Source organism: Salvelinus fontinalis, chromosome 8, assembly GCF_029448725.1.
Source record: "Salvelinus fontinalis isolate EN_2023a chromosome 8, ASM2944872v1, whole genome shotgun sequence".
Classification (NCBI taxonomy): domain Eukaryota; kingdom Metazoa; phylum Chordata; class Actinopteri; order Salmoniformes; family Salmonidae; genus Salvelinus; species Salvelinus fontinalis.
This window is the reverse complement of record NC_074672.1, coordinates 30,952,700-30,965,166: the sequence shown is the minus strand read 5'-3', so window position 1 is coordinate 30,965,166 and position 12,467 is coordinate 30,952,700. Positions and strand designations below refer to the sequence as shown.

The 12,467-nt window shown below is 43.5% G+C and overlaps 1 protein-coding gene and 1 long non-coding RNA gene across 2 annotated transcripts; both read left to right on the top strand.

The window, feature by feature from the left end:
• Positions 1–3,017: 3,017 nt before the first annotated feature.
• On the top strand, positions 3,018–5,008 carry LOC129861098 (uncharacterized). Its single transcript, XR_008760507.1, has 2 exons — positions 3,018–4,385; positions 4,486–5,008. It is a non-coding gene; the product is annotated as an uncharacterized LOC129861098 (long non-coding RNA).
• Positions 5,009–10,171: 5,163 nt separating this feature from the next.
• LOC129861097 (class E basic helix-loop-helix protein 23-like) lies at positions 10,172–12,014 on the top strand. The gene has a single exon (XM_055932216.1). It carries the CDS (start codon positions 10,563–10,565, stop codon positions 11,238–11,240), a length of 678 nt encoding a protein of 225 aa, XP_055788191.1. The 5' UTR covers positions 10,172–10,562; the 3' UTR covers positions 11,241–12,014.
• Positions 12,015–12,467: the final 453 nt, after the last annotated feature.

The window sequence follows — 12,467 nt, the reverse complement described above, 5'->3', positions numbered from 1 at the left end:
CTTACATTTTTAGATGAGACAAACAACATTTCTAGATGAGACAAACAACATTTTTAGATGAGACAAACAACATTTTTAGATGAGACAAACAACATTTTTAGTTCAGTAAGATTATTGGTAGCCAGGGAAAGTGTTGGGGGTGAGGGATGGTGACATAAAGTGGTTCCTGTGAGAATTACAGTTACCCCGGGGGATGTTACCCTACTAGAAGAGAACGAGAGAAAATTGAGAGATGGGGAGAGGGTGTGAGAGAGTGCGATGGAAGAAAAAGAAAGAGAGCATTTCAAAACTATTGTGCGCACAAATGTATCGCACACACATAAACAGAGAGACAGAGAGAGACAGAGAGAGACAGGGAGAGAGGGAGTTACGGGAGAGACAGGGAGAGAGGGAGTTACGGGAGAAACAGAGAGAGACAGGGAGAGAGACAGGGAGAGACAGAAAGAGACAGAGAGAGACAGGGAGAGACAGAGATAGAGACAGGGAAGATAGAGACAGGGAGAGAGGGAGTAATGGGAGAAACAGAGAGAGACAGAGATAGAGACAGGGAGAGAGGGAGTTATGGGAGAAACAGAGAGAGACAGGGAGAGAGACAGGGAGAGACATAAAGAGACAGAGAGAGACAGGGAGAGAGACAGGGAGAGACATAAAGAGACAGAGAGAGACAGGGAGAGACAGAGATAGAGACAGGGAGAGACAGGGAGAGAGGGAGTTACGGGAGAGACAGGGAGAGACAGGGGGAGAGGGAGTTACGGGAGAAACAGAGAGAGACAGGGGGAGAGACAGGGAGAGACAGGGAGAGACAGGGAGAGAGACAGGGAGAGAGACAGGGAGAGACAGGGGGAGAGGGAGTTACGGGAGAAACAGAGAGAGACAGGGGGAGAGACAGGGAGAGACAGGGAGAGACAGGGAGAGAGACAGGGAGAGAGAAAGGGAGAGACAGGGGGAGAGGGAGTTACGGGAGAAACAGAGAGAGACAGGGAGAGAGACAGGGAGAGACAGAGATAGAGACAGGGAGAGACAGGGAGAGACAGAGATAGAGACAGGGAGAGACAGAGATAGAGACAGGGAGAGACAGGGAGAGACAGAGATAGACAGGGAGAGACAGGGAGAGACAGAGATAGAGACAGGGAGAGACAGGGAGAGACAGAGAGAGAGACAGGGAGAGACAGGGAGAGACAGAGATAGAGACAGGGAGAGACAGGGAGAGACAGAGATAGAGACAGGGAGAGACAGGGAGAGACAGAGATAGACAGGGAGAGACAGGGAGAGACAGAGATAGAGACAGGGAGAGACAGGGAGAGACAGAGATAGACAGGGAGAGACAGGGAGAGACAGAGATAGAGACAGGGAGAGACAGGGAGAGACAGAGATAGACAGGGAGAGACAGGGAGAGACAGGGAGAGACAGAGATAGAGACAGGGAGAGACAGAGACAGACAGGGAAAGAGAGTCAGATGGACAGCACCCTTCAGGTCATTGGGTTCATAACAAGTTCCCTTTTGTCTTGGCTGTGGTTTTGTTGAGATTGCACCATGGCAGCATAAAACAATATTGCTCTGGCTAGTATTCACAATATTCACAATATTAGTATGTCATATTGTTAGTGTATTTTCCAATATTAATGAATTAATTTATTGACGTCTTAAACTGTGTGATAGGTAAACCTTTTGTTTTCCTCTTTGTGTTTGTGTTCAAGAGGGACGGTTTGGAGAGATTACATCACCTCTGACCTCACTGACCCTTCATCATCATGGCGACTGTCGCATGGTGACAGACAGATGTCATCAATCAACTGTTCTGACAGCTCATTCTCTTCTGCTTATAGAAAAGGATGCGGAGGGTTATTTGTGTATGGGTGTGTGTGTTTGTGTGTGTACATAAGAGAGAGCGCCTGTGTGTGTGTTTCGTTCTATGAAGTCAGAAATGTAGATATGTCCAAGTAGATCAATTTCCCAGATAATGTCACACAGTTAATTTCATATTCTGTATATTTTGTTAGGTATTAATTAGTGAATGTTTGACAGAGTGTGTGGCCCTTTTAAAGGGTTCACAATGGACTTCAAAGTGGGTCAGAGGAAAAATATCTTCAACAATTATTCATGGGCCTGTCCCATCTCTCTCTTCTCTCTTTCTCTCTCTACCTTCATGGTCTTCTCTAATCCCCCCACCACCCCTCTTTCTCCCCTTTTCTTTTTAAAATCTGCATCAAATTGCAGCAGTAGGAAAAAGAGAACAAGATCAGAGGAGAGAGGGAAGAGGATAGAAAGAGGCAGAGGGGAAATGTTTGTACCATGTTACCTCTTGTCAGCAGGGTATGTGATGAAATGTAGGTGCAACGCATGCTCAGCAGATCTACTTTTTTTTCACTCTACACCAAATAACAGACACTCAAGCACACTTCCAATTTAAAGCAAGCTGAACAGAGTGCACCCACAACATTCAACTATTTCTCCCATTACAGATCAGGGGAAAACAAATAGAAGGAGACATGGAAGGGAGCTTTTCAGGCGATTTGTACTGAAGTTGCAGGCGAACTCCTCTAATTAGAGGCAGAAAGAATTTAAACTGCTGATTGGATTATCAGGGAATGTGACAGAGTTCTGATTGGATTTTGAGTGTTAGAGTTTTCTGATTGGATGAATTAGTCAGTTAGTTTGAGTATTCACATTGGATGTTGTAAGAAAGAGAGGGTTCCAATTGTCGGAAGAGAGAATGTAAGAACTGATTGGATGATGACCGAGAGAGAAATGGTTCTGATTGGAGGTTGAGCGGGTGAGATTCCTCTACAGTATCTGGGTGTCATGGCTGCCAGGTCCCTGCAGGTCTGAACTGTAAATCTACACATTAATCAGACTCAGCAGGGAGTGATCAAAGGAGCCCGCTCCATCTTTACTCAGAGCAGCTCTTTGAAGTGTCTCAACGTGTGTGTGTGTGTGTGTGTGTGTGTGTGTGTGTGTGTGTGTGTGTGTGTGTGTGTGTGTGTGTGTGTGTGTGTGTGTGTGTGTGTGTGTGTGTGTGTGTGTGTGTGTGTGTGTGTGTGTGTGTGTGTGTGTGTGTGTGTGTGTGTGAGGCTTAACCAGTGTGGAGTGCAGGCTTCAGACTCACTTCTGTTCCCTCGGGAAACCAAGGCCTAGTTTCCCTGCTGCCTGCTGATTGGTTAAAACACACAACAAGATACATCATGATTGGTGAAAACATGACAACATATCTCAGTATACATGCTAGGGTACACTGTGTCCAAACCTTTCCAGTTCATTCCAGAGGTCTTGATGAAAAGGAAAAAGGAGAGTTATTGAAGAGTACTTAGGAAATGGAGAACCCTTAGGAAATGGAGAACCCTTAGGAAATGGAGAACCCTTAGGAAATGGAGGACATAGGTTAAATAAAATGTCAAATTGTACATGTTTGTTGACAACAATAAAATATCAATCCACATCACAGTCTGATGTCCAGTAGGAATACAACATGCATCAATGTTATATGAAACCACACACTTGACTATATATCAACAGCCTGGCTATATTCTTCTCAGAAGGTTGTCCGAATATTGAGTTTCTCAACTGAAGTTTCTTCTGGAAAAATAAAGAAATAAATTCTTATAGTCTCATAGTAGCCTATGTAATCATATATTGCAGAGTGTGTGTGTGTGTGTGTGTGTGTGTGTGTGTGTGTGTGTGTGTGTGTGTGTGTGTGTGTGTGTGTGTGTGTGTGTGTGTGTGTCAGTAGACACTAGACTGACTCTCTGTGGTCATAAGCTGTAACTGCAGCCTTCTTAGTGAACCACACAGTGCTAAATAGCATGTTACCTTTGTAGCCCACAGACCTCTAGTTACCATGACAATGTAAGCTGCTGCTAAAGCCTTCTGAATGCGGTGGCTTATTGTTGGCCAGTTTACATTGCTCTCTGTGTTGGCTGTTAAATAAAGGTAATAGATAAATACATCCGTTTCTGAAACTCTGAATTAGAATTGACTTCTTAGTAAGCGAGAACAGCGAGAATATGTTATGTGCACTCTCTGGGAGTCACCCAGGGATATATTTGGCAACTGGACATGAACATGCTGCATCTCCGTAGTCTATACAGTTGCTTCCTCTTTCCTTTCCTTCGACTGCACGTGAACAACTGACAGAACTTGTTAAGAGAAAGCATCCCCACTAGGCCTGAAACATATTGCTTCCTATTGCTTCCTATTGCTTCATATTGCTTCACATTGCTTCACATTGCTTCACATTGCTTTAACTCATCCTGTATTTTCAGACCGGTGCAGATGAAGAGCTGACAAGAAATTGCCACTGAAAACAAGGAGATAGTAGACTAGAATATTACAGGCTTTGTATGACAATCCTGCCATCTTCTGGCCAATTTGGGACAACCATGTTCTGGTAAATTTGAGAAGGTGTATTTCAATGTTCAGTGTTCAGTGTTTTCCATCTTTGAAGATGTCCTTTTTTTGGCACCTAAAACCCTCACACAATTTTACAGATGCACAATTGAGAGCAGCCTGTCTGGCTGTATCACCGCCTGGTACGGCAACTGCACCGCCCGCAATCGCAGGGCTCTCCAGAGGGTGGTGCAGTCTGCCCAATGCATCACCGGGGGCAAGCTACCTGCCCTCCAGGACACCTACAACACCCCATGTCACAGGAAGGACAAAAGATCATCAAGGACAACAACCACCAGAGCCACTGCCTGTTCACCCCGCTATCATCCAGAAGGCGAGTTCAATACAGGTGTATAAAAGCTGAGACTGAGGGACTGAAAAACAACTTGTATCTCAAAGCCATCAGACAATTAGATAGCCATCACTAGCATATTAGAGGCTACTGCCCTATATACATAGATTGAAATCACTGACATTGCTTTACTTTAGATTATGTGCATTGTTAGATATTACGTGTTAGATATACACTACCGTTCAAAAGTTTGGGGTCACTTAGAAATGTCCTTGTTTTTCAAAGAAAAGCAAATTTTTTGTCCATTAAAATAACATCAAATTGATCAGAAATACCGTGTAGACATTGTTAATGTTGTAAATGACTATTGTAGCTGGAAACGGCTGATTTTTTATGGAATATTTACATAGGCGTACAGAGGCCCATTATCAGCAACCATCACTCCTGTGTTCCAATGGCATGTTGTGTTAGCTAATCCAAGTTTATCATTTTAAATGGCTAATTGATCATTAGAAAACCCTTTTGCAATTATGTTAGCACACCTGAAAACGGTTGTGCTGATTAAAGAAGCAATACAACTGGCCTTCTTCAGACTAGTTGAGTATCTGGAGCATCAGCATTTGTGGGTTCGATTACAGGCTCAAAATGGCCAGAAACAAAGACCTTTCTTCTGAAACTCATCAGTCTATTCTTGTTCTGAGAAATGAAGGCTATTCCATGCGAGAAATTGCCAAGAAACTGAAGAAATGAATGGCGCTTTTGTAGGGGTTTTGGATAAACGCTGAATACAAGGTCTGTGGTAAACACAGGCTTAGGAGATCTTATACATTCTGTTCTATGGGATAATCTTCATCAGCTAACATCACATTTTGGGAATTTTGAAGCATTTATGGAATAAAAAAGCACATGAAGGCTTTATAATTCATAAAGGTCTTGTTAACTGTCTGATATTATCATAGAACAAAACATACAACATCTCATAAGTCTGTGTTAACCTCAGACCTTATTATCGCATTTATCCCTAAACCCTATTCTTTCGTCATTCATTTTCCCCATAGGCTTACCGGTTTTTACATCTAGCTAAGGGGCTTGTTCGACATTTCAGCCGACTGTGCAGGAGACTGATCTATGAAGAACCTTGCATCATAAATAACTACTCCTTATTATTTGTAGCTCAGTCAGTCAGTCACAATTTACTCATGATACATTAGGCTTTTGATCCTATTGGACACGGCGAAGGTGAGGTGTTGTCTTATGTAAACAATTTCAGATGGGCAGTCTGTCTCACTGTCTAGGATTGGATAGAGTGCAATCACCGCAGCTGTGTATGTAAGCATTTCTGCAAGTAAGCATTTCGTTGGATGGTGTATACAACAGGAGCCTGCTGAGGGGAGGACGGATCATAGTAATGGCTGGAACGGAGAAAATGGAATGACATCAAACACATGAAAACCATGTGTTTGATGTGTTTGATACCATTCCCCTTATTCCGCTCCAGTCATTACCACGAGCCCGTCCTCCCCAGTTAAGTTGCCACCAACCTCCTGTGGTGTATACCATATGTATCCTATACATAAGACTAATAAAACTTGAAACTTGGGCAAGTGAGCATTGTCAAAATCAAAACCCAACCCTCAAGTAAGTCATGACGAACTCACTGACAAAACTCAGTTTTGGACGAGACTAACTTTATGAACAAAATTATAGTAGTCAATAATATTGAGTAGCACCCATCTCCACGGGAGTAACCTAACGTGTAGCAGGTTGTCCGGGGAGGGTCTCTTATGCACTCTTATGCACATGTAAATGTGGAGGAGTTGTTAAGATGGAGTGTCGCCATGTCAATATTCCAGATGAAAACAGCTTCAGAAAGCAGCACGTGTCCTATACTGGAATCTACGACAAAAACAACACCAATAAAATTGGTATGTGGTGTCTGTTGACTTTGTGGCAAGAACTTAATCTCGAAGAAAGACATGCACTATGTATAGGCATCCGCTGTATGTTTAAACCGGGGACTGTAAACAGCGAGGCGCACAGGCTCTCTTCCTTTTCCCCTGAAAACCGTGTGTTTCTTCTTTCACGACCCCTCTCAGGGTGCTACTTGAGTCTCCAGTAGGTTCTTCTTTGTCTTTGGCAGGGTTTAACGGCGGTTGACATCCAATATGTTGCATTATCGCCCGCAACTGGACTATAGTATCAATCCATTATACTTTGTGATACAAAATGAAAAAATAAAAACACCCTTCCAACTAACCCTACACTCGTTAAAAACCCACTACCCCATTCCAATACTTTTCCCCTATCCGCTCCGGCACCATGCCAATGACCTGGGAGGACGTGATACCACCCCTCAACACTCAATACAGTAAATCTTCTGAAGTCACATCTCATATACCCAAGTACTTCTCTTCAGCTGCCCCCACAACATCTATTTTCTGTGATTTACGTTCCATTTCTGTGGTACAGTTGATAACCATTGCCATGAACACTAAGAAGCCAACCTTAATGAAGCATATATCACTCGTTGGCCAATCCCTCTGTGCTGGCACAGATCTACTACTCACAGGGATCCTCTCAGGATCCCTCACCATTGACCCATCCTCTTCTACCTTCTTCACTGCCTCAGCGTACGACACTTTCTGCACTACTCTGGCCACTTCAGATTTTTTTATCAAATGAGCATCCCCACAGTTGACACACAAAACTTGATCTACCGAAACTACACAATCCTCTGTCCCATGCCCTCCTGCACACTTCCCACATCTTGAAATATCCCTCCTACACACTGCTGCTACATGGCACCTGGCACCTAAAACATCTCTGTGGATGTGGCACAAAATCTCTAACTGATATATCCTAAAGACTGGGAGTCAAATGGACTGACAGTGACTCACCATGTCTCACCACCGGGTCTGCGGGTGTCATAAACACCAGGAATCTTCAACTTCAATTACTTCACCTTCACACTTAACGCTACCCCAGAAATCCCTCCTTTCAAAGGTGTCCTGTTCCTAAGAGCAAAGCAAGAAACAGATATTGACCCAAGTTACATGGCTGGAAGCACCAGGTCCCTCAGGGCAGGAGAAACACAAACAAATATCACAAGTCCACTACAAGTTACCTTCACTGATTCAACTTAACACAACTCCTTTCCCACCCACCCTGAAACCACAAATGGATCTGCCAAAAGGCAAGGATCCACTTTCTTCAAATATTTCACTCCAACTGGACCAGATTCTTCTTTATCATGTCCATCAATACCAGGTTCGGTCTCTGAGCTCTTCACCGCACCCACCTCACTAAACTCGCCCTCATTCACTTCCATTTCACCTCCAGAACTTGGCCTGGCATATGCTCACACTGATTGCACTTAACACCAATGTTCTTTGACACACCATCTCCCTCTTTTCCTCCATCTTCAATAGATTCAAACTGAACCTCTGCCTCTCTCATTCTCTTTAACCTCTTCTTCCTCTTTTTTTCCCCCATTCCTCTTCCGAAATTACTACTTCTTGTGAATATATTCCACTTTTCCAAATCGAAATTTCTTTCTTGCCTCCTGGAGGGACGTCATCTCCGGGCGCACCAAAACCTCACTAGTAGCTTGAGCACGGAACCCCCTTGTTGCGCTCAGGTCATAATGTAATGCGTCATTCTGAACAGACGGTGGCAGTGTTTCCATCTCCTACTAGGACCAGTGGAAGTGGTGCTTCAGCAAGCCTACAAACTGTAGTAATTGGGTAGGAGACTTGTAGAGGATCAATCAATCAACAATTAGAATGGAATACTTTATATCAAGTGAATTTAACTGCAGCCCGGCCTTATATCCCCAAAGACCAAGCAAAGGTGAGCAGGTAACTAATCTTGAAACCATAAGGTAGAAAACAACGATGTGATCTGGTGAGCTGTTTAGATGTTTACTGCTTCGGACGTTGGGTTCACTGTTTGGGTTATCATCTGTTTCTTTACGCTTCTGATATTTTATCGGTAATTGTCTTAGAAGGAAATGAATGGTAAACATGGATAGGTTATTTGAGATGGCACTTTCACAACGATGATGTTGCTTAGAGGGATATATGTTTTTTAATATAGTTATTATGTCCTTGAATGTGTGGGCAAAGCTAGGCTAGTTATTGTGAGGATGCAACAAAGTAGCCTAAAGCAAGACACTGGATACATTTCGAGAATGCAATAGGCCTATGCCATGTTTTCCCGTGCTTTCCCCTGTCGCCTCTGTCCGTGAGCATTTGGTGTTGATACAGCTAATGTGCATGGTAAACCACCATGCCTTGGGCCTCCCTTCCTCCGATAAGCCCTGATTCTGGGGCCCGGCCAGGCTACGCGATTATTAGGGTACCACCCAGTGGGTCACGGTTCCACTCGCTCTCTCTCTCTCTCTCTCTTTCTCTCTCTCTGTCTCTTTCTCTTTCTCTCTCTCGCTCGGTCTTTCTGGGCTGAAACATGCGTCACTGGAGCTGTCCATGGTCCTGAAAGATCCACACTAGTCTTTCATTGTAGAAAATGGAGTGAAATAGTGTTGTTTTGCCAGCCTCACCCTGGCAACCTCACCGTGCCAGGCTCACCCTGGGCCTCACCCTCCCAGTCTCACCCTGTCAGCCTCCTTTAAGCTATTGTTGGATATTTATCAACTTCTCATTTAGTTTATTGTAGCTCAAGAGATAATGGAAGCAGATTTCAATTGAATACAATTTCACTTTATTTCATTGTGGACCACTGTGCGGCAAACCTACAGAGATCTGTTGTCAAATATAGCCTACAACACAATGTATTTTTTTGGTATTAATTTGCTGGATATTTATAATGCCTGTAGGAGCTGTGTGCTATTCACACATTTATTTTTCCAATACCCTATAGTCTAGGCAAACAGTGCACATGTCAACCAGGAAGAATCAGCCTATATCCCCCTGCTTCATTAATATGAATGAGACGTTCATATCTTCATATCTGGAGCTGAACATTGGACATTGGGAGTTGAATGGTATTCCTAAAAGTTGAATGTTATTCCTAAAAGTTGAATGGTGTTCCTAAAAGTGAATAGAAATCTGAATTGGAACACTTCACCATCCAGGGTTTTGGATGAGTTAGATTTGCATAACATTATGATCATATAAACTTCCAATATTGATTAAATAAAATGTAGCCTATGTTGGCCGTGCACTTCATAGCCTGTTTTCAGGCTGCCTAAAATGGCCTAAACTAAGATAGGTGCATTTTCGTTTGCAATATTCTCTAATGATTGTCTTTACTCTTGGGTATATATATATATAGATATATATATATATATATATTGGGACAACAAATGCCCACCACGATTTGTCAAACATAGACTAACTCAATATTACAGGCGAACGCTATTTATGTCAGTCTGTGTTGCAATTATCATTATTCTGATCGAAAATAGGACCATACCAGTGTTCCACCCTAGTAATTAAAACGCCCCCCTGATTGGACAGATAGATAATCCCGGCGGGCCTCGCGCTCCTACTAACGCGCGAGTGGGACTGAGCGCGAGTCACAATCTGCCCAGGGCGAGGGCAAGACGCATGCGAGAACCCGGTTAAGGAGGCACGCGCTCCAGTCTCTCACCCATGCCAGTCTTTACGCGCGTTTAACGTCGCTTTGCAAAACACATAATTACAGAAGTGTTCTTTAATTTATATGCGCGCAGGGGAACGTAAAGAGAGCTGAATTCAGCAAGAGGCCGAATCCATTCACTGCAACTGTTCTGAAGAGCCACAGAGTAAGTGTGTTGACAAGGACTCCGGGAGAGTGTGTGAATACTCTCCACGACAAAAGAACGACAGGGAGGAAGAGGATACATTTCAATCGCATTTTTTAATTGTCCTTATTTTGGAAGAGAACATGAATGCCGGGGAAGAGAACCTGCTGAAGTCCATCAGCAACGACACTCTACTCGACCTAACGCAGCGCTATGGCCAGTCCGCATTCGGCTTTGGACCTGGTCAGGTTACTGGAAGTTCTGGAGGGCGATACCCTCTCACACCGGCGGCCGACTTCCTCCACGGTCAGACGGGCAAGTCCAACGAGAGCGGCGGGGAGCAGACCAGCGATGACGACGACAGTTTTGACCCTCTGGACCCCCGGAAGAGGGGCTCGGGCTTCGACGATGACAAACACGGGGGTCCCCTTTCTAAGAAGCCCAAGGAGCAGCGGTCTCTGCGCTTGAGCATCAATGCGCGCGAGAGGAGACGGATGCACGACCTGAACGATGCACTAGACGGCCTGCGCTCTGTGATCCCGTATGCGCACAGCCCGTCGGTGAGGAAACTCTCCAAAATAGCCACTCTCCTCCTGGCCAAGAACTACATCCTCATGCAGGCTCAGGCTCTGGAGGAGATGAGGCGGCTGGTGGCTTATCTGAACCAGGGACAGAGCATCAACTCGCCCATCCCCACCGCCCTTGCACCCTTTGGACAGGCGGCCGTGTACCCCTTCACGGGCTCGGCACTCGCCACCCACGCCGATAAATACTCAGGGACAACTGCAAGTCTCTTCAAGCACCATAACGACAAGCCTTGATATCGTTTCTCTGTATATACCTGAACTTCCTCCAATTGCATCCATATATCGGTCTCTCTCTCCCACTTTCTATAGTTATTTGATTACGTTGGAAAAGGGACTAGGCCTACAGAATAAATCCTAAACTATGTTTAAATAACTGCTGCCATGTTTCATCCAGATTGAATAAAAACATGAAAAACAAAAGGCCAGATTAATGTTGGGGTTGGAGCTAAAAAATAGCTGTTTAAGAAATATGGGGAAAAGTGTTTATCTTTCCCTATGCTCTCCTCAGAGTTAGAGGAATTTGATGAGTTGTTGTGGCCGTGACTTATCATGTTTTAATTGACAGTTTGACATTTTATGTGTGGCTATAAAAACGGTACCCTTGCAAAAGTTATGAGTGATCTAAATGTCTTATTATTGTGTACTATGCAACATTCAGCAAAACTACGAAAAATACGGAGAGAGATGACGAAAATGCTTTCCAGTGTCCAACTTTTTTTGCAGCACTGTACATTTTTAATCAACTTTCCCTGATTTTAACGGATGCTATGTGGGGAAACACTAGTTTATTATGTCATATCTTTTTGAAAAGATGTATTGGGGATTTTGGTTTTGTTATTGCACAATTCACATGATTGTAAGCTATTGTACAACTGTGGAAAACTACTTGATCAAAGTAGTGCTATGGCATTGGTTTTCAAAACTACAGCCCGACGAAGCATTGGGTTGTGTTGAATTTCATATATTGTTTATATGTCTTTATAAATAAAACATATATCTATGCTCGAATAGGCTGCTATTTGTCTTTTTCCTTAAACTTGATTCCACACAAATAAACCATGCACAAAATGAAATTGACACATTCAATAATTTTACTTTATCTAGAGTTTATTAACACTGAACTGATTTGTTGTTTTATAGCTTTTGGGACAGTGGTCAGGTGATTCAGACACAAATACATACCATAGTTATGTTTGTAATTAGCATTTTAATTGCCAATTTACCACACGTTTTTCAGTTGTAGCCTACAATTTGTTCAAATGGTTTGTAGTTTACCAGACGTCTGACTTAATTTAAGGCATCCCTCGGTCTAAAATTAGTTGATTTGACTGAATTCAATACGACTTAAACATAAATAAACTGACCGTGATTAGGCTACCCATGTGGATTTCCAGGTGAGTATCAGCAATAGGCTATTATAAATGATCTCACAACAATTTAGGAAATGCGCTCTTTTCACAC

What these genes read in the sequence shown, in the direction of transcription:
- LOC129861097 (XM_055932216.1), top strand. Translation starts at nt 10,563, where the DNA reads ATGAATGCCGGGGAAGAGAACCTGCTGAAGTCCATCAGCAACGACACT.